Here is a 22,067-nt window from a genome sequence, read left to right as displayed (position 1 = left end):
TGTGCTTGAGAGCATTTTACCCAGAGTACACTGGGAAACGGGTAGAGGAACATGGCGCAGGGTCGGTGAGGAGGACGCTGAACAACAGAGGATTATATTCCGGAGATCATGCTGAAATCCTAAAATGAGAATGTGAAATGGTTTCACTTCCGAAATCTTGGATATCTACCACTGCCCCTTTGATGAATAATAGGAAAACGCCTCTCAGGAATACCTGCAATTGCATTCATAAACATTTTTTTAGGACTTACAACCCCTGAGCATTATTTTTTATTGACAAACGTCACATTTTCATCTAAATATTACATGGGAAAATGGCTGAGAGAAATAAAATGAATATAGAGGTCCCACAAGGAGTTGATAGACTTCGAGTGGAGCATAAAAAGGTAAAACAATGAATTAGCTTGCTACTGTAGCTAACGTTACCTGGCTAGCGTGAGCTGTGCGTGTTGATCATGCACGCGGTCGACAACAGAATTATGCAAATCTTTTTGCATTTTCGTGAGATGAGACCTAACATACATTCTCTTTCAGCAGGTTGCATATTCATTTATGTGCGCGTGGCCTCTTCGACAGATCATTTATCGTGGACATTTTCTAAACCTTTTTTTCTAGAAGCTTCCTTGAGGTAGCAGTCACATGTTGCTTGTTGTTTATTTCAGCGTGGATCCTGGACAAGCCATGTTGTGTACAACCATCGAGTATGCATCATCAAGTTTGTCAATTGCTCTGATATTGACCCATGTTTATCTATTTCAGCAAGTACAATGCATGAAAAGTAAACAAATGAACCATGCACGTAACAATACACACGCATTTCCTTGTGCGGCCGGCCTACTGCCCATTAAACATTAACCTAGATTCAACATCCATAACTAACTAGTTTAATCTTATCTAAGTGTATAGCGAATATCAATCCAAAGTGTAAGGCATTGATGACTGATGATGTTTAATAAAAGGCATTTACAGGCAATGCAAATGCAGTATAGGACAACAGTAAAGAGCTAGCTAGCTACTGTTAGTCAGTTGGCAAAGTCATGTTCTTGTTGTGTTACATTAGAATTGGAGTCATGCAGCATGCAATGGAGGGTGCAACTTTATGCCTTCTTTCAAATAGAAACATAGGCCTAATGTGTTGGGACATGCTTCTACCCAAAGTGTAGTACTGTAGTAGGCTACTTCCTGGTATGACATCCATTGCAAAGTATGCAGATGCCCCTTCCTGCCCCCAGGTTGGTGCTCCAGTGTATGTAAGTATATACTGGGTGGTTCAGAAAAGTTTTTGATCCTTTTACATTTCGATACAATTCATCTTTGACAGCTGTTTAACCAAAACACTCTAAACTTCCCGAGAATTTGCTTCTGTGTTGTTTTCCCCCAGTGAGTACATGTAAACAACTGTACAGGGGGTTCTTCTGACAGTTTTTTTTTTTAGGGAGAATAGAAATGCAAAGTTTGACCTAAATAATTGTCACTCTGTTAACAACAGGTGGTGCAAGGCTGCGAAGGTCAGATCCAGCACTGGTGAGTTTGTGTAGCGATTCCACGTAGTGACTATAGCATAGGAGTCAGCCACTACCACTCATACACACAGCATCTTGTGCGTTAGGGTGCTACTGTGCTTCTAGATAACGCTACTAGTTCCACCACGAGTCACTCACCACATCCTTGATAGTACATAGATAGATAGGCTAAACATGAGATCTGTGTGTCCTTTCAGGCATAACCTGTAGATCAGGAAGGGCATGTGTAATGTTTTGTGTGTGTGCCATTTTTGAACTGAAATAAAAAAAACTTTGGACTTTCAGGGCGAAGGTAAAAGGTGACTATGAAACCCTCGAGGATCGACTCAAAACTCTTCCAGATCAGGTGTCCTATGACATCATGGTACGTTCCATCTTTCTCTTATCAAATCAAAGTTTATTGGTTGCGCACACAGATTTGCAGATGTTATCGCAGATGCAACAAAATGCAATAACAATACACACACAACCCCCCCCCGCCCACACAATAAAATAAACAATTATTAAGAAATGTCAGAACGAGCAATATCAGAGTCCAGAGCATATATATAATATATATACAGTATTCAGACCCCTTCACTTTTACCACATTTTGTTACATTACAGCCTTATTCCAAAATGTATTAAATAAAAAATGTTCCATCAGTCTACACACAATATTCCATAATGACAAAGCAATCTTTGCGATGAGATTTGAAATTGAGCTCAAGAGCATCTGGTTTCCATTGATCATCCTTGAGATGTTTCTACAACTTGATTGGAGTCCACATGTGGTAAATTCAATTGGACATGATTTGGAAAGGCACACACCTTTCTATATAAGGTCCCACAGTTGACAGTGCATGTCAGAGCAAAAACCAAGCCATGAGGTCAAAGCAATTGTCCATAAAGCACAGAGACAGGATTGTGTCTAGGCACAGATCTGGGGAAGGGTACCAAAAAATCTCTACAACATTGAAGGTCTCCAAGAACACAGTGGCCTCCATCATTCTTAAATGGAAGAAGTTTGGAACCACCTAGACTCTTCCTAGATCTGGCCGCCTGCCCAAACTGAGCAATCGGGGGAGAAGGGCCTTGATCAGGGAGGTGACCAAGAACCTCATGGTCACTCTGACAGAGCTCCAGAGTTCCTCTGTGGAGATGGATGTCCTTCTGGAAGATTGTCCCATCTCTGTAGCACTCCACCAATCAGGCCTTTATGGTAGAGTGGCCAGACGAAGCCACTCCTCAGTAAAAGGCACATGACAGCCCGCTTGGAGTTTTCCAAAAGGCACCTAATGACTCTCAGACCATGAGAAACAAGATTCTCTTGTCCTGATGAAACCAAGTTTGAACTCTTTTGCCTGAATGCCAAGCGTCACGTCTGGAGGAAACTTGGCACCTTCTCTACGGTGAAGCATGGTGGTGGCAGCATCATGCTGTGGGAGGTGTTTTTCAGCGGCAGGGACTGGGAGACTAGTCAGGATAAAGGGAAAGATGAGCAGAGCAAAGTACAGAGAGATCCTTGATGAAAACCTGCTCCAGAACGCTCAGGACCTCAGACTGGGACGACGGTTCACCTTCCAACATGACAACGACCCTAAGCACACAGCCAGGGGACTGTTCTCAATGTCGGGACAAATGTCGGGACAATTCTCAATGTCCTTGAGTAGCCTAGCCAGAGCCCGGACTTGAACCCGATCGAACATCTCTGGAGAGACCTGAAAATAGCTGTGCAGCAACGCTCCCCATCCAACCTGACAGAGCTTCAGAGGATCAGCAGAGAAGAATGGGATGAAATTCCCAAATACAGGTGTGCGCAGCTTGTAGCGTCATACCCAAGAAGACTCAAGGCTGTAATTGCTGCCAAAGGTGCTTCAACGAAGTACTGAGTAAAGGGTCTGAATACTTGTGTAAATGTAAGATTTCTGTTTTCAATAAATTTGCTAAAATGTATTAACCTGTTTTTGCTTTGTCATTATGGTGTATTGTGTGTAGATTGAGGGGGGGAACATAACCTAAACATTTTTTTTTTTTAAGGCTGTAACTTTTTTTTTTAAGTCAAGGGGTCTGAATACTTTCTGAAAGCACTGTGTGTATATTTAATGTATGGACAGCATATGATTAGAAAAAGGTGTGTATGGCAGTAGTTGTACAGGATGAGCCATGACTAGAATACTATATATATCCTAACCGTGGCAGGTAGCCTAGCGGTTAGGAGTGTTGGGCCAGTAACCAAAAGGTTGCTGGTTCAAATCCCTGAGCTGACTAGGTGAAAAATCTGTCTGTGCCCTTGAGCAAGGCACTTAACCCTAATTGCTCCTGGGTTGCCATTGATAATAGTTGAGGGTGTGTCAGCTATTATCAACAGCAACAAATACATTAACAATTCGAACTTGTACATGTGTGAAATAGGATAAATGTAAGCACCCATATACAAAGTGGATAAAACAACAACAAAAAAATTGGCTGTATGAAATTATACTGGAAATTTCTGAGCAAATGTAAGAAATAATACAAAAATGTGAAATAATGCAAATTTGGCTAGGAAACAGGGTGACCGTGTCTGTCGGGGCCATCTTGTCCACTCAATTGCAGTAAATGCACTGGGGAGTGAGTTTCCATAGCAGGGTATTATTTACAGTTTATTATGAGGTGTGTCGAGTGAATTCCCAAGCCATTGTCCCCTCTTGATCTGGAGCGAAAACACAGCAGTTAATACAGCGAGATGGGTGCTTTTGAGATGTTTACATATGGTGTGTTGTAGGGAAGGCCTTATCTTTCACTATCAGTTTCTATTCTCCTTTTCTTTCAGCTATTCAGCTTCACTTTTAGTTTGTAAAAAAGTATGCAGAACCATGTTTAAATTGCCCTAATATACAGTGACATTCAAAAGTTTGGACACACCTACTCATTCCAGGGTTTTTCTTTATTTTTACTATTTTTTAGTTTTGAAGACATCAAAACTATTAAATAGTGGCACAGCGGTCTAAGGCACTGCATCTCGGTGCTAGAGGCGTCACTACAGAACCTGGTTCGATTCCAGGCTGTATCACAACCGGCCGTGATTGGGAGTCCCATAGGGCGGCGCGCAATTGGCCCAGCGTCGTCCGGGTTAGGGTTTGGCCGGAGTAGGCCGTCATTATAAATAATAATTTGTTCTTAACTGATGTGCCTAGTTAAACATTTAATAAATAAAAAACATGGAATCATGTAGTAACCAAAAAAGTGTTAAATCAAAAGAGATTTTAGACTCTTCTAAGTAGCCACCCTTTGCCTTGATGACAGCTTTTCACATTCTTGCCATTCTCTCAGCCAGCTTCATGAGGTAGCCACCTGGAATGCATTTCAATTACATTGTAAAAAAAAAAATCTTTAGGACCCAGTTCTCAATACTTAAGTCACTTTTCAAAACTCTTCACACAGTTCTCCTAACCAACTTTCAGCTTGGCACAGCAGTTAATTTCACATCCAAAATGCACTAAAACTACCAAAACACTTCTTACATGTCTTAACCTCTCTCAGGTATGTGGGACGAAATCGTCCCACCTAGTCAACAGCCAGTGGAATCGAGTGGCGCGATATTCAAAAACCTTAAAAATGCTATAACTTCAATTTCTCAAACATATGACTATTTTACACCATTTTAAAGACAAGACTCTCGTTAATCTAACCACATTGTCCGATTTCAAAAAGGCTTTACAACGAAAGCAAAACATTAGATTGTCAGGAGAGTACCCAGCCAGAAATAATCACATACCCATTTTCCAAGCTAGCATATAATGTCACAAAAACCAAAACCACAGCTAAATGCAGCACTAACCTTTTGATGATCTTCATCAGATGACACTCCTAGGACATTATGTTAACCTCTTACATCTAGATGTTCCGCTAGCGGAACACCTGCTCCAATATCCAATGATAGGCGTGGCGCGAATTACAAATTCCTCAAAAATACAAAAACTTCAATTTTTCAAACATATGACTATTTCACAGCATTTTAAAGACAAGACTCTCCTTTATCTAACCACACTGTCCGATTTCAAAAAGGCTTTACAGCGAAAGCAAAACATTAGATTATGTCAGCAGAGTACCCAGCCAGAAATAATCAGACACCCATTTTTCAAGCTAGCATATAATGTCACAAAAACCCAGAAGACCGCTAAATGCAGCACTAACCTTTGATGATTTTCATCAGATGACACACCTAGGACATTATGTTATACAATACATGCATGTTTTGTTCAATCAAGTTCATATTTATATCAAAAAACAGCTTTTTACATTAGCATGTGACGTTCAGAACTAGCATACCCCCCGCAAACTTCCGGGGAATTTACTAACAATTTACTAAATTACTCACGATAAACGTTCACAAAAAGCATAACAATTATTTTAAGAATTATAGATACAGAACTCCTCTATGCACTCGATATGTCCGATTTTAAAATAGCTTTTTGGTGAAAGCACATTTTGCAATATTCTAAGTACATAGCCCAGCCATCACGGGCTAGCTATTTAGACACCCGGCAAGTTTAGCCTTCACCAAAATCAGATTTACTATAACAAAAATGTTATTACCTTTGTTGTCTTCGTCAGAATGCACTCCCAGGACTGCTACTTCAATAACAAATGTTCGTTTGGTCCCAAATAATCCATCGTTATATCCGAATAGCGGCGTTTTGTTCGTGCGCTCCAGAAACTATCCGAAATGGTAAAGAAGGGTCGTGCGCATGGCGCAATTCGTGACAAAAAAATTGTAAATATTCCATTACCGTACTTCGAAGCATGTCAACCGCTGTTTAAAATCAAATTTTATGCAATTTATCTCGTAACAAAGCGATAATATTCCGACCGGGAATCTCCTTTTCGGCAAACAGAGGAAAAATCACAAAGACGGGGGCGGCCAGTGCACGCGCCTAAGCCCACAGTCCCTTGATCGGCCACTTGAGAAAGGCGATAATGTGTTTCAGCCTGGGGCTGGAATGACGACATTCAGGTTTTTCCCGGGCTCTGAGAGCCTATGGAAGACGTAGGAAGTGTCACGTTAGAGCAGAGATCCTTTGTAATAGATAGAGATGGCAAAGAAGTTCAAGAAATGGTCAGACAGGCCACTTCCTGTAAAGGAATCTCTCAGGTTTTGACCTGCCATTTGAGTTCTGTTATACTCACAGACACCATTCAAACAGTTTTAGAAACTTTGGAGTGTTTTCTATCCAAAGCCAATAATTATATGCATATTCTAGTTACTGGGCAGGAGTAGTAACCAGATTAAATCGGGTACGTTTTTTATCCAGCCGTGAAAATACTGCCCCCTAGCCATAACAGGTTATACAATACATGAATGTTTTGTTCAATCAAGTTCATATTTATATCAAAAAACAGCTTTTTACATTAGCATGTGACGTTCAGAACTAGCAAACATACCGAAAACTTGCGGTGAATTTACTAAATTACTCACGATAAACGTTCACAAAAAAACATAACAATTATTTTAAGAATTATAAATACAGAACTCCTTTATGCAATCGTGGTGTCAGATTTTAAAATAGCTTTTCGGCCAAAGCACATTTTGCAATATTTTGAGTAGATAGCTCGCCATCACCGGCTAGCTAATTTGACACCCACCAAGTTTGGCGTTCACTAAACTCAGAATTACTATAAGAAAAATTGGATTACCTTTGCTGTTCTTCGTCAGAATGCACTCCCAGGACTTCTACTTCAACCACAAATGTTGTTTTGGTTCAAAATAATTCATAGTTATGTTCAAATATCCTCTGTTTTGTCCGTGCGTTCAGGTCCCTATCCGAACGGTGACGCGCGGATGCATGTCGTGACAAAAAATGTCAAAATATTCCATTACCGTACTTTGAAGCATGTCAAACGCTGTTTAAAATCAATTTTTATGCGATTTTTCTCATAAAATAGCGATAATATTCCGACCGGGAGACGTTGTTTTCGTTCAAAGACTGAAAGAAGAAAATGGTGTCTTCACGTGCACGCGCGCACCCGTGTCATCATTCCCCGTTCTGGCGCCTTCTGAGAGCCTATGGGAGCCTTAGAAAATGTCACGTTACAGCAGAGATCCTCTGTTTTCGATAAGGAGGCTATAGAAGGCCAAGAAATGGTCAGAGAGGGCACTTCCTGTATAGAATCTTCTCAGGTTTTGGCCTGCCATATGAGTTCTGTTATACTCACAGACACCATTCAAACAGTTTTAGAAACTTTAGTGTGTTTTCTATCCAAATCAAACAATTATATGCATATTCTAGTTTCTGGGCAGGAGTAATAACCAGATTAAATCGGGTACGTTTTTTTTATCCGGACGTGAAAATACTGCCCCCTACCCAAGAGAGGTTAACTCATTATTCCATAACACTCACAAAGTTTGTCACCCAACAAGAACACTTTGTCACTCATAAAACAATGACCTAAAAAACACTAACAACAGGTAGCATTACACAATGTTTTCTTTTGTAAAAAAAAATAACTAACAAGAATGACAACTCTCTACTGTTTAGAATTCACTGCAGTATATGTTACAGGAATGAATCAGACATGATGCAATATGCTTCAATATTTTTTATGTCATTTTTGGCATTGAGTGATTCCAAAATACAAGAATTTGTATATACACCGTCTACCGATACAGATACAGTAGAAATGCTAGTCAACCCTGTCTTCTGCATTTGGCCACAGGTTCTCCTCCACATTACATCTTATGTCATTTTGGGCAATACACCTAGGAAATAATATTTTGGCATGCCTGGTCCATCTCTGGAAATCTTCTGCAGATATGTCCAGGCATCCAGCATTCATTGCATCCAGGAGGGACATTTGATCATGTGGTCATAAACCTTCCACCTCCATGAGGAAAATAATTATTCTATGGGGTTGAGGAATGGAGAGTAAGGCGGGAGGAAAAGTGACACCATCCTGGGATGGGCTGCAAACCACTGTGACTGCACGGGATTGGTGAGATGCCACATTGTCCCAAACAATTACAAACGTTGGCTGATTTCGCCTCACTGCAACCCTTTCCTCACCTGGCACAACCATTCTATAGAGGTCACCCAGGAATTAAATGAGGCGCTCTGCGTTGTATGGCCCAATTAGCGGTTTGTGTAACAGCAATCCATCAGAGGATACTGCTGCACACATTGTAATGCTGGCACCCCTCTGGCCCGGGACATCCACTGTGGCTCTTTTCCCAATCACATTCCTTCCTCGCAACTGTGTTTTGGCCAAGTTGAAACCAGCCTCATCCACAAAGATGAATATGTGGGGTGTTTGCCTTGCTTTAATCTCCATGACTACCTAAAATAAATCCACAAGGCAATATAAGAGTTAGGCTATTACGGTAGTTTACATTATACCTTAAAACATGTCATTGTGTGCCTCTGCCCTGTTTGGTTTTGTTCAAAACCAGTTGTGTATTTTATAGTCATCTTACCTGGACATATTGGTTCCTGAGTTGCTTGACTCGTTCAGAGTTCCTCTCAAAGGGGACAGTGTACAACTGCTTCATCCTGACTTGATGTTGTTTCAGGACTCTAGAAATAGTTGTCATGCTTACATTGTGAATATTTCCAAATGTAATGTTGTCTGCCAACACTCTGTCCCCAATCTCTGTGAGTTTTATGCCATTGTTTCTGATGACCATATCAACGATTGCAGTTTCCTGCACAGCAGTGAAAATCCTACCTCTCCCGCCTGTAGGAGGTAACTGTTGGGTCCTAAGCAGAAATACAAAAACAATTACACACAAGTGGGTTTGGAGGCTTTGCTCAATTTACTTTTGAAATGTGCAGAATGTGCCCTTGCAGAATGGACATCTTACGTGTTGTTTATTTCTCACAATAGATGCCACTGTTGAGCGTTGCAGATTTGTCTGCACTCTCAGACCAGCCTCTCTCATTGATAGACCATGATTTATTACATGATCAATTATAGTAGCCCTAATCTCAACTGAGACTACAGCTCTTGATCTTCCACTCAGTCTTTTCCACCATGCATACGTACTCCTCTCCCTCCCTCTCCCAGCCACTCTTCTTCCTCTGTCAGCCACTTCTCTATCTCTGGCTGGGTCCATGTTTATATTACAGTCCAGCATTATTCCTAAGATGTCCCCTTTTGTATAGATGGTAATGAAATTGAAAGACTAACACCTGGGTAGGTGTTCAGCTACAATGGGAATCAGCTGTGGTTGGTCTAATTGTTTTGATAGTATTTATTTCTTTTAGATTTGGAATATACACTGCACAAAAAAATAAAGGGAACACTTAAACAACACATCCTAGATCTGAATGAAAGAAATAATCTTATTAAATACTTTTTTCTTTACATAGTTGAATGTGCTGACAACAAAATCACACAAAAATAATCAATGGAAATCCAATTTTATCAACCCATGGAGGTCTGGATTTGGATTCACACTCAAAATTAAAGTGGAAAACCACACTACAGGCTGATCCAACTTCGATGTAATGTCCTTAAAACAAGTGAAAATGAGGCTCAGTAGTGTGTGTGGCCTCCACGTGCCTGTATGACCTCCCTACAACGCCTGGGCATGCCCCTGATGAGGTGGCGGATGTTCTCCTGAGGGATCTCCTCCCAGACCTGGACTAAAGCATCCGCCAACTCCTGGACAGTCTGTGGTGCAACGTGGCGTTGGTGGATGGAGCGAGACATGATGTCCCAGATGTGCTCAATTGGATTCAGGTCTGGGGAACGGGCGGGCCAGTCCATAGCATCAATGCCTTCCTCTTGCAGGAACTGCTGACACACTCCAGCCACATGAGGTCTAGCATTGTCTTGCATTAGGAGGAACCCAGGGCCAACCGCACCAGCATATGGTCTCACAAGGGGTCTGAGGATCTCATCTCGGTACCTAATGGCAGTCAGGCTACCTCTGGCGAGCACATGGAGGGCTGTGCGGCCCCCCAAAGAAATGCCACCCCACACCATGACTGACCCACCGCCAAACCGGTCATGCTGGAGGATGTTGGAGGCAGCAGAATGTTCTCCACGGCGTCTCCAGACTCTGTCACGTCTGTCACATGTGCTCAGTGTGAACCCGCTTTCATCTGTGAAGAGCACAGGGCTCCAGTGGCGAATTTGCCAATCTTGGTGTTCTCTGGCAAATGCCAAACGTCCTGCACGGTGTTGGGCTGTAAGCACAACCCCCACCTGTGGACGTCGGGCCCTCATACCACCCTCATGGAGTCTGTTTCTGACCGTTTGAGAAGACACATGCACATTTGTGGCCTGCTGGAGGTCATTTTGCAGGGCTCTGGCAGTGCTCCTCCTTGCACAAAGGTGGAGGTAGCGGTCCTGCTGCTGGGTTGTTGCCCTCCTACGACCTCCTCCACGTCTCCTGATGTACTGGCCTGTCTCCTGGTAGCGCCTCCATGCTCTGGACACTACGCTGACAGACACAGCAAACCTTCTTGCCACAGCTCGCATTGATGTGCCATCCTGGATGAGCTGCACTACCTGAGCCACTTGTGTGGGTTGTAGACTCCGTCTCATGCTACCACTAGAGTGAAAGCATTCAAAAGTGACCAAAACATCAGCCAGGAAGCATAGGAACTGAGAAGTGGTCTGTGGTCTCCACCTGCAGAAGCACTCCTTTATTGGGGGTGTCTTGCTTATTGCCTATAATTTCCACCTGTTGTCTATTCCATTTGCACAACAGCATGTGAAATTTATTGTCAATCAGTGTTGCTTCCTAAGTGGACAGTTTGATTTCACAGAAGTGTGATTGACTTGGAGTTACATTGTGTTGTTTAAGTGTTCCCTTTATTTTTTTGAGCAGTATATTTCAATACGGTATTACTGTACAAATGTAGCAAATTGCTGTCTTATTCAATTTTGTTTTATGTTAGGTTTTGAATTTAAGTTTAACAGTTTTGAAAAGAGTATGTAAACATTTGCAAATTGGCCTGTAGGTACATAGAGTTTTGGTGGTGGTTGTGTCTGAGTGAGAAAATAATTAATGACATTTGAAAGATTTAGTTATTGAATGCATTTTGTGCCAAAGCAATGAAAAATGATCCACAGTTTAGCCCACATAGACTACTGTTGTGCTCACTGTGTGAAGAGTTTTGAAAAAGTGACCTAAGTATTGAGAAATGGGTCCTAGCGATTGTCAAAAACTGTAACATTTGTGGAATTTCTTTCCTTAATGCATTTGACCCAATCAGTTGTTTTGTGACAAGGTAGGGGTGGTATACAGAAGATAGCATACTTGGTAAAAGACCAAGTCCATATTATGGCAAGAACAACTCAAATAAGCAAAGAGAAATGACAGTCCATCATTACTTTAAGACATAAAGGTCAGTCAAGGTGAACAGATCTCTGCATGTGTGGTTCCCACCGTGAATCATGGAGGTGTGGGGGTGCTTTGTTGGTGACACTGTCTGTGATTTATTTATAATTCAAGGAACACTTAACCAGCATGGCTACCACCACATTCTGCAGGGATATGCCACCCCATCTGGTTTGCGCTTAGTGGGACTATCATTTGTTTTTCAACAGGACAATGACGCAACACATCTCCAGGCTGTGTAAGGGTTATTTTGACCAAGGAGGAGAGTGCTGGGCCAATTGTGTGCCACCCTATGGGACTCCCAATCACGGCCGGTTGTGATACAGCCTGGAATCGAACCAGGGTCTGTAGTGACGCCTCTAGCACCGAGATGCAGTGCCTTAGACCGCTGTGCCACTATTTAATAGTTTTGATGTGTTCACTTTTATTCTACAATGTAAAAATAAAGAAAAACCCTTGAATGAGTAGGTTTGTCCAAACGTTTGACTGGTACTATCGTAAGACACACTGGTTGATGCTTATTAATAAACCCTCTTAGGTTTCACTCCTCCCTATCTGAGATATTTACTGCAGCCCTCATCCTCCACATACAACACCCGTTCTTCCAGTCACATTCTGTTAAAGGTCCCCAAAGCACACACATCCCTGGGTCGCTCGTCTTTTCAGTTCGCTGCAGCTAGCGACTGGAATGAGCTGCAACAAACACTCAAACTGGACAGTTTTTATCTCAATCTCTTCATTCAAAGACTCAATCATGGACACTTACTGACAGTTGTGGCTGCTTTGCGTGATGTATTGTCGTCTCTACCTTCTTGCCTTTTGTGCTGTTGTCTATGCCCAATAATGTTTGTACCGTATTTTTTCCTGTTACCATGTTGTGTTGCTACCATGCTGTGTTGTCATGTGTTGTTGTCTTAGGTCTCTCTTTATGTAGTGTTGTCTCTCTTCTCGTGATGTGTGTTTTGTTCTATATATTATTATATATTTTTATTTTTATCCCAGCCCCCGTTCCCGCGGGAGGCCTTTTGCCTTTTGGTAGGCCGTCATTCTAAATAAGAATTTCTTCTTAACTGACTTGCCTAGTTAAATAAAGGTTAAATAAAAGTACTGTATACAACAAAAATTCTATAAAAACGATTGAAAGTCAAGTTGAAACTTGAACTCAACTTGAATAATGCAAATTGATCTCCTTCTCCTCTTTGCTGTAACAGGTGCCATTTGGCCCTCTGGCCTTCATGCCTGGGAAGCTGGTCCATACCAATGAGATCACCGTGCTGCTGGGGGACAACTGGTTTGCAAAGTGCTCTGCCAAGCAGGCCCAGAAGCTCGTGGAGCACAGGAAGAAACGTGCGTTTGTTTTGGAAGCCATTTTGAATTTTTTCAGATACCATGGCACCTTGCCCAACTCTGACACTCACATAACTAATATTATAAAAAAAACGAGAGAACTCCTCAATTGTATGCCTATATATTGTTTTGCAGTGTATGCTAGTGATAATTCTTGAGAAAGATTGAGGTCATGTTTTGAATGTCTTCTCAACACTACCACGGTTCATCCAGCAGGGGGGGCTGTTGTCATAGACTTGCTGTCAGACAAACCGAAAAAGAGGTGATCACTCAGTTCAAACTAAAAGTTGAATGGCTACTTATTTTGTGAATACTTGGATTGTTAGAATGTTTGAAACATTTTTTCTGATGGACAATTATCGATCAAATTACAATTGCATTAGCAAATAAGTAATAACACACAATCATCATGGTCATAATTTGCAATACTGCAAGTTCATTTCTATTGAAAATGCGGAATTATGTCCAGATTGCTATTTGTTGGTTACGCAAATCGATTTCGGCCATCCTCTGCAATTATTTTGTCACAATATGTCCAGCCTTAAACCCTCCTGTCCAAAGACAGTTTTTTCCCCTTTGCTCCCCTTTGGTATTCACTCTGCATCCGAAAAAGCTCTTTAATATATATAGCGTCAGATGGGCCTAAATAACAATGTGTGATGATGATGCGGCCATTATTAGACTGGTGTTTACCTGAAGCGTGAATGTGCCATAACCTTCCCTGACCCTGCCCAGGCTGCTTTTACACAACTAAGTGCCATAATGCAAACATGGATCGCTGAGATCTGTCAAACAGCCCCGCTGAGTTGTCAGGCCGTCTGCGTTTGACCTTTCCCCAACGTTTCGAGACGTACGGCTTGAAGGCTCGCTGTCGCCATGGCAACGGAGCCCCTGCTGCCATTAGTGAACGGGGGTTTAATTGTTGTGAAGATTTAATGATCCGAAGTAGCACCGAGGGCATGCGATGTTATGAACTGTTTGTCATAATTTTCCTTTTTCTTTTTTACTGTGTTCAGAGTTTAACCCCTTGCTGGTGGATCTTTCTATTCCATCACACAATTTTTGTGCTTTGTTTTTTAGATGTAAATAGTGCGCTGTATGACTTGCACAAGACGAGGAAGGACTTTGAAGCCAGAGTTGGGTTTACAGAGGATCTAGAAAAACTCTCAGGCGTAAGTGTTATTACAGCGATAACAAAGAGTTTTTAGGATCCTCTTCAGCCAGCTTATCTGATAGACAACTCCCTGTGCAGAAAATCTATTTATATGATCAGATATTTTAAACACACCCACACTTATACCCTTCTCTGTTTCCTCAGGCTAAAGGGGACTATGTGGACATCAGAGAAGAGGTTGGAAGTATTGAAGAAATGGTCAGCAAAGGAAAGCAGCGTGTGGCTCTTAAGCCCCACTCTAAGCCCAAGATGGAGGCTGTTGTGAAGATAGAGGAAGAAGAGGAGGAGGATGACGAAGAGGGCAGTGGAGAGGGAGATGGAGGGAGCAGGAGAAGAGTGCTGTCTGAGGAGGAGCTATGGGCCAGACTGGATGAGTTGGAAGCGCAGGAGGAGCAGGAAGAGGAGCATCACCGGTAGAGTTAAATACACACAAAATGCATAGATGTTCAAATTGAGGAGTAATTCAGCGCCACTCTATCCACCTTCACACCTGTGTTTCATAAGAAAATATGTGAAGATTAGATTTCTCCCGGCTTGATACTTTGTTTCTATTGTTTTCAGACAGTTTGACAGTGCAGACACCAATGGCAACGACGACACAACATCCTCTGAGGAAGAGAAGGAGGGAGATAGCGGCAGTTATCATCGTGTCAATGGACATGATGAGAGGAGCAAAGGCAGGGCGTTTGTGCCTAACAACGGCAGCCAACTAAACAGTACAGCCCAGTCAACCAGGGATGGGGAGGAGGAGGAAGATGAAGCAGAGGAGGAGGAAGGCGACTGTTTGCCTACCATCTATTTCTCTCATACGGTGGAACCCAAGAAGGTCAGTGTGTATGAAGCGTATTAAACTCATCGCAGTCAACCATTATGTTATTTGAGCTATGTAAATCAATGTACTTCAAGTCCCTCTGTCTCTCCAGGTGAGGATAAACACAGGGAAGAACACCATGTTGAAGTTCAGTGAGCTGAAAGAACAGAAGCAGCAAGCCAAGAGGAAAAAGAAGAACGGCACCAGCAACGGTCACTCTCACCACGGGCTCCACAACATCACTACGCCCACAGACCTCTACAGGTTACACATCAATCATTAAATGTTTGGTTGGCATAAACCGTTTGGCAACATTTTGGATCAAATGTAAAAATGGCATATATGGAATGGTGTTTACTCTGAATGTTTCCAGATTTCTTTATTCTGATTCGGTATGGTGTCTGTCTATTAACAAGTTCTGCGATCTGATTGGGTAAAATGGCTGACTGGGTATATGTTTGTGGCTTTTTGTCAGGTTGTTTGTGGATGTGAAGAACGGCGAGCCCATCCCCAGGAAGTCCATCCTGAAGTCCCGGAGCAGAGAGAGCAGTGTGTGTAGCGACACCAGCGAGAGCAGCGCTGCCGACTTCGAGGAGCGCCGGACGTTTGGACGCACTCTGAGCCATGACGAGAACACGTACAGCGACACCAGCGACGGTATCACGGAGGAGGACAGCCCCACCGGGGTCCTCCTACACCCCACCAGCAGCTTTCAGGTAAACTCAGCTGGTCCTGATTCAATACTCCGTCAATATTCTAATACTGTAAAGATCTTCAATTCAATGCCAACAACTTTATTTGTCCCTTTAGGGAAATTCTTATTACAGCAACAGCAGTGCTTCAGACACATACAACAAAACGGCACAGATACAATAAATAGACAAGAAACATGAGAGATAATGATTTAAATGTACAGTGCAATAAATACGATCATCGGTATAAAACGTGCAAGAGACAGGGGTGATTAGTTCACATTGAACAGCGATTTCTTTGAACTTAGATAAATGTTTAGAGCAGGAGTGGTCTATGTCCTGCCAAGTTTACAGCGTCACATTAACTGCCATCTTATTCTTTGTCATTGATCCAGGCCTTTTCTGGCATGGTGGTTGAGAAGGAGCCCATTCCCTTGTCGATCCCCCAATTCACCATTGCTCTGCCAGCGCTGCCCACCATTCCAGAGAGGAAACTGGAGGAGGTGGCCCCCGAGGTCCCCCAAGAGGCCCCAAAGAGGGTGTCCAAGTTCAAAGCTGCCCGGCTGCAGCAGAAGTGACCTAGCAGAGCCAGTCTCCAGGATCCAAACTACGGGATCCTTTTTTAACATTGATTTTCTATGCCAACACTTTTTTGAGTTGGACAGACTGTGAACCCACCCTATGATCTGCCCTCCCTCTTCTTTTTTTGGCATCACTCTTCAAGCCTCTCTTCTTCTCTTTCATAATGCTTTTCCTGTTAGTACACATTGTTTATATTGCAATATGCCTATTCTGTAAGAGGCAGTACTCTGTAAGAGTAGCATAACATTGTTGAGAAAGCAACCCAACACACTTACTCTTAACCATTTACCTGCCTTGTATAATGAAACATCAAGCTTTTTAGCTAAGAACCCCATTATTTATGAATTAGTACTTCACTGCAATATGTTTTTAAATATAGAGGTAGTTTATTTAGAGCCCTCATCCTCCAACATTATGGCACTACATTAGTCAACACTGCCTAGGTGCGCATTTTATGGTGGTTGATCTTGTGTCAGTGTCTTGACTATACTCTGTGACAAAGCCAGTGGTTTACAACTCTATTCATTGTTTGATCCATGCTTTTGCCTGCTATGCTAAGATGACACTCTGCATCGTTCAATTTATTTTTGCCTTTTCCTTTCTTAATTATTCTACGACAGGGTCAGATGTTAACTTCCCTATATTTCCCCAAATCCCATTGTATCTGCCTATTGAATGTATGTCCACCTCTGTGACCAGCTTTATGTCAAAAAGAAATATTGTTGTAAACTGGAATGAAAATAAAAGATTTTTGGACAAAGTCAGGTGTTACTCCCCTTTGGGTAGATTTTCTCGAACCTTATTTCCAATCCTTACTAAAGGAAAAGACAGACCAACAGACACGTTGTACGTACGCAGTAGAAAACCTGCGGAGTGTCAACTACTCAACATGCACAATTGTTGGGAAATAACCAAGATGACGGCTGATGTTCTATGGTCAGAGGTGATAGGATGGCAATCCACTGCTGATGTACGTGTTGGTCTGTCCTGTCCATGACACAGGTATGCCACATGTCTTGACAATGTTGAACCACAATGACCAGCAATAGATCATCTCTCCTATGTAAAATGACTTGCCAACTCTATTTTTGTACCACCTCTTCATAGGGCTGCTGTGTAGGCTGGGAATTCTGTAATTCGCTGGGATTCGCTGTAATTAAAGTTGCACCTTGTGAGTTTGAAAAGCTATCACTAGCTGCTCGCTAAGTAGCGAGAGTGCAGGGTTCGATAAGCGGCTTTTAAACTGGTCCGTAGTTGATTCCCCCTCGTCAGGATTAGGGCTGCAATAGGAAAAATCTATCCAGGTAGCATGAGACAGATTAGCTAATGCTTAACATGGTTGAGCGCTGGCTAGACACAGATCATTGGACTTAAAAAGCTTTGAAAGTATATGTTGGAACATGTACTTAACATTTCAAAGAGATCTAGAGGAGCACGTTAATAATTGAAAACAACAGAGAGATCTACATTGCAGGGTTTAAAGGGGATTTAAGAGTTAGGTAATTTAGGATCTCCTTGCAGAGATGAGCAGGTATTGTTGACCAGACAGATGCTCAGAGAAGAGGCTCTTGCTCCCAGCTACAAATGTCATGGGGCATTAAACTGTTCCTTGCTGTACACCTGGGCCAGTTTCATGGACCCAGATAAAGCCTACTCCTGTACTTAAAACTATGTTCTATTGAGAATTGCTGCTTTTAAATGTAGTTGTGCTTAATCTTGGTCTATGAAATATCCCCTGAAGTATTAAATCGACATGTTTCTATACTGTAAGTATGCACACACTCACATGTTCTTGAATCTATTTAACATTCAAACAATCTTAGGTCAAATAGTTCATTTGAAAGAAAGACCTCGGTAAATGGTGTCAGGGTGCACCAGCAGCTAACAACAACTAAAGTCAGTACATTGAGACTATACATTTTCTATAATAAATAAGTAGAATGCCTGAGGATGTATGCACAATTTGTGCATAAATTGTGAGTGTGGTTATTGTATAAATAAACTCCCTCTCTCTATTTGAAAATAATCCAGTGAGAAAGTCATTGGGATGACAGCAGTGTGATGGATGTTACAAGCATCCAATTAAGATTTCTGAAAAGAAGCCTCTGAGCCTCTAAGCACTTATACAGCTGAATCACAAGTCAGAGCTTTCCCCGATACCCTGAAACAATTGCAAAGCATCAACCCTGCATTATTCATTATGTTTTACAAAGGGTCAGAGTGGCTGAAATCCTCATTATAAATATTTGGAGAAGGAACAATCTGAGGTCACAGGGCTACTTTTTGGATATTGACTTATTACAAGGGTTTAAGGAGCAGGATGCACACACACACACACACACACACACACACACACACACACACACACACACACACACACCACACACACACACACACACACACACACACACACACACACACACACACACACACACACACACACACACACACACACAGATAATAATCTAGGCCGGGTCTACTAAATGTGACGTTTTACAGTGCAAAAAATTTACAGAATGTTGGTGCATAGTGAGTGACAAGGCCTAATTTAAAATAACCCACTAAAATGTGACGTTTGTACAGTGCAAAAATTAACAGAATGTTACGTGCATCATGATGATGATGACTAGGCCTAATTTAAATAAAAGGAGTAGTTGATAATCTTGGACTTGGAAACGCAAATAACCTATGCGTAATTTACGCAGGAACAGGAGGCCTACAATGCTTGTCAACTACCAGATGGGGGAGCCCACGCACATCTCGAAGTGGTCATGTCCCCTCCTTCCCACAGAAATTAAACTATAAGCTCATATGCTTCCATACTTCATTTCGAAAGCATGGATGAATAGTTGAAGGATGTTGACGGAGATCTGATTTGATTGTTATCCTTTAGCGCAGTATCACAAGAAAAGTCAGACACAGCTCATCTCTCGCCACTGACTGAACTTAAGCTGTACTTCGAGTCCAATACGCGCTGCGGTTTTACACCCTCCGATCTGAATGCCCAGGTAAGGAAATGTATATATCAAACAATATTTAGCATCTCCTGCAACTCTAACTTTCAGTTTCTCCGAATGAGGATTTCTCAGAATAACATGGTTTCTCAGAATATATTTGTGTGCATGCATAAACCCTTATGGTGAGGTTGGCTGCCCCTGGTAATGCCAATGACAGTAGGCTATTAAGTGAAGGGAAATATCGTTAAAAACTAAGTAAAGTATAGGATAGTGTAGGCCCATGTATAGTGAATGTTTCATAAGTCATGTTGAATGGATAGAATAGGATTGTATATGGTGGTTGAATAACAGGTCCTTATGCATGTCAAAAAACACTGTTTATAGGCTGATGGTTTTTTTTCTCTCACACTGTGATATAGTGTAATGACAGCCTGCTGTGATCTTTGCATCCAAGATAATCTGTTGCAGTAAATACTCATTTCAATACACCACATATCAAATGGTCCACAGTAGTAATTGGGTTGAGGGCTGTGGCTGACTGACTGTTGGATGTAAAGACGTTTTTTCAAGGATGTTTGTCAGACTTCTGAAATGTATAATAATGTGTGTAACGTGAATGGTGATATGCAGAGGTTATGGGAGTGTGTACTGTAAATACTTTGATAAAAGGTTATCTCTTGTCACTATCACCTGGATAGAGAGGTGATGTTTGAAATCCCCCCCCCCCCCCAATGCTCGCCTTTGAAGCGATGATGCCCCATCTGTCATATGTGAGCTAAGAGAGTCCAAGATGCTCTGATTCTCTCCATTACAGAGTTCTCCTCTCTCAGGCTCCAAGGGGACAGGAGGAGGAGCAGGTGGGTGGCAGCCAGTATGATCAATCAACATTAAATATTCAGCCTTGGAATTTACACATAATTTAACCGCAATGCACTTTATTATAAAAACAAAAACTGGAGCTAGTTGATAAATGTGTTTGTTGTTGATGAGAGAATAAGCAAGCTGTGAAAAGCAATATATGTCTTGATTTGAAAAAGTTGTGAGTATTATCTGTTTATTATGATGGGGCTGGTATACCAGAGTTTGGCAATTCCCTAAAGAAGTTGTCAAGAGAGCAGAACACAGACTGGCAGCCAGGCTAATGGAAATGTGCTTATGTTAGAAAAGCATTTAACTCACTGCTATTTCTATTATGATGCAGAATCCAAGTAGGGGTATTTTTTCATCAAATGCAAGTAAATGTGAGTAAAGCAGGAATGAGAAAATCAGAGTGAGGCTGAGTGAAGCTGAAATCAATGTCAAGTCATGTGCTAGTATCTTATTCTCTTTACTATGCTGCAAGTGCTGTTAGAGGACCTACATGGCAACTTTCTGATGGAATCACTTGTTTGAACACCAAGCACCTGATTTGAATATCTATAATCCAAGCTCAACTGAACAACCCAAATTAACTTTTTGGCCCTCTCTTGCCATCATCATAAGTCGGATTTTCTCCCCAAAATTCTAAGCTGTTTTCTGGTTGGCTTAAATCACTTTGAAAAAGTGTAGCCAAAGTATTTTGAGGTGTTTGTCTGGACCCTCTGGTCCTCAGTAGTACAGTGGCCAAGCTGTTATCCAGTCAGAGAAGGAGTTCAGAAACCTCAACCATCCAATCTGTTACTCTTTTCTTAACAGTTACTTTTATCTTAACACAGTGAAGTTTCATTTTAATACCTGGTTTATGATTAACAACACTCTCTAAGCATATTGCCAGTTCCATTGCCTTAAGTCTGTGTGAACTATGAGGCAATGGCATGAAAAGCACAGCTCCCTCATACAAGGATACTAAACAGTGAATAATTAATAACCTTTCTCCCAAATACAGGAAAACAATAGTTTTGCATAGGAACAGGGAACTCATTTAACAGGAGAAAAAGACTCCTGTCAGCTTGAACAAATTGTGTAATGTATGAGATTCCTTTGTTGTTGCGTTTGTTGTTCTCTTTTTTTCCTTACGAGCAGCCATAGCGTTGCATGTCATAATTTAGAAAGTGCATTTCATGTGCATGTGTGTGTGCGTGCCTTTGTGTGTGCGTTACGTGACCACACCTCTTAGATGAATTAGAATCCATTGAATCACCGACTTTTACCTGATGGCAGGAATGAGGGATGTTGAGTGGAGAAGGGTTTGCACATACAGTATGCAGAAAGCTATTTGGACAGGCGTCTTCTTGGCTGTCAGCTTCGATTACGAGGCGAGGTGTCATCTCGGTAACACAGCTGAGTGCAGATGGCAGAGAGTATAAGATGGCTCACCGACTTAAACAATGATTAATGAACAGAGATGGAAAACAAATTGCATTGGACTATTGGAGGCAGAGAATTGTTTTTCTGGAAATGTTAATTGTGTCTGCCAGGCCACTACTGGGCGAGGGGGATGGGTGAGGGCAACACCAGATCCAAGGGGATCCGATATGAAGTCTACTATCCTCCCTGCACTGATTATCAGGGTTCCTCACACATTATGCACTGTCAATACCACAACACCTTGGCTGAAAGACTTCTGACTAGATATTGTGAAAACCAAAGCAGGTATTTTATGATGAATCCCATTAAGAATTCCATAAGTTAGGGTTAATTATAATTGCAGTATAAATGACATTACTGTGAAAAAACATAAACTTGCGGGTGTT

The 22,067-nt window shown here is 41.8% G+C and overlaps 2 protein-coding genes across 3 annotated transcripts in view; both read left to right on the top strand.

The window, feature by feature from the left end:
* The first annotated feature begins 21 nt into the window (after window positions 1–21).
* On the top strand, window positions 22–17,198 carry LOC106561398 (unconventional prefoldin RPB5 interactor 1). 2 transcript variants are annotated; one of them, XM_045688308.2, is made up of 11 exons: window positions 22–386; window positions 535–1,250; window positions 1,490–1,524; window positions 1,809–1,887; window positions 13,044–13,179; window positions 14,260–14,351; window positions 14,498–14,766; window positions 14,915–15,179; window positions 15,277–15,428; window positions 15,640–15,880; window positions 16,252–17,198. In XM_045688308.2, the coding sequence occupies exons 2-11, from the start codon at window positions 1,188–1,190 to the stop codon at window positions 16,432–16,434; spliced, it is 1,515 nt and encodes a 504-aa protein (XP_045544264.1). In that variant the 5' UTR covers window positions 22–386; window positions 535–1,187; the 3' UTR covers window positions 16,435–17,198. The 2 variants fall into 2 exon arrangements, with proteins under 2 accessions (XP_045544264.1, XP_013980811.1); XM_014125336.3 differs by lacking the exon at window positions 535–1,250.
* Window positions 17,199–19,220: 2,022 nt separating this feature from the next.
* Window positions 19,221–22,067, top strand: part of LOC106561440 (zinc finger protein 536) — a 44,296-nt gene continuing 41,449 nt past the window's right edge. The window contains exon 1 of the mRNA XM_045688307.2: window positions 19,221–19,446. The gene's annotated coding sequence lies outside the window, so the exon portion shown is untranslated. The remainder of the gene's footprint in view (window positions 19,447–22,067) is intronic.

The sequence above is a fragment of the Salmo salar genome, chromosome 10 (genome assembly GCF_965601325.2).
Source record: "Salmo salar chromosome 10, fSalSal1, whole genome shotgun sequence".
NCBI lineage: Eukaryota > Metazoa > Chordata > Actinopteri > Salmoniformes > Salmonidae > Salmo > Salmo salar.
Note: the sequence above shows the minus strand (reverse complement) of the source record. Positions and strands in the feature narration are given on the sequence as shown.

Excerpts from the sequence above, each read along its gene's own strand:
- LOC106561398 (XM_014125336.3), top strand. The coding sequence starts at position 315 with ATGGCTGAGAGAAATAAAATGAATATAGAGGTCCCACAAGGAGTTGAT. Across the intron at positions 14,352-14,497 it reads ATCTAGAAAAACTCTCAGGC|GCTAAAGGGGACTATGTGGA; the intron begins GTAAGTGTTATT and ends CTGTTTCCTCAG. Across the intron at positions 15,180-15,276 it reads ATACGGTGGAACCCAAGAAG|GTGAGGATAAACACAGGGAA; the intron begins GTCAGTGTGTAT and ends CTGTCTCTCCAG.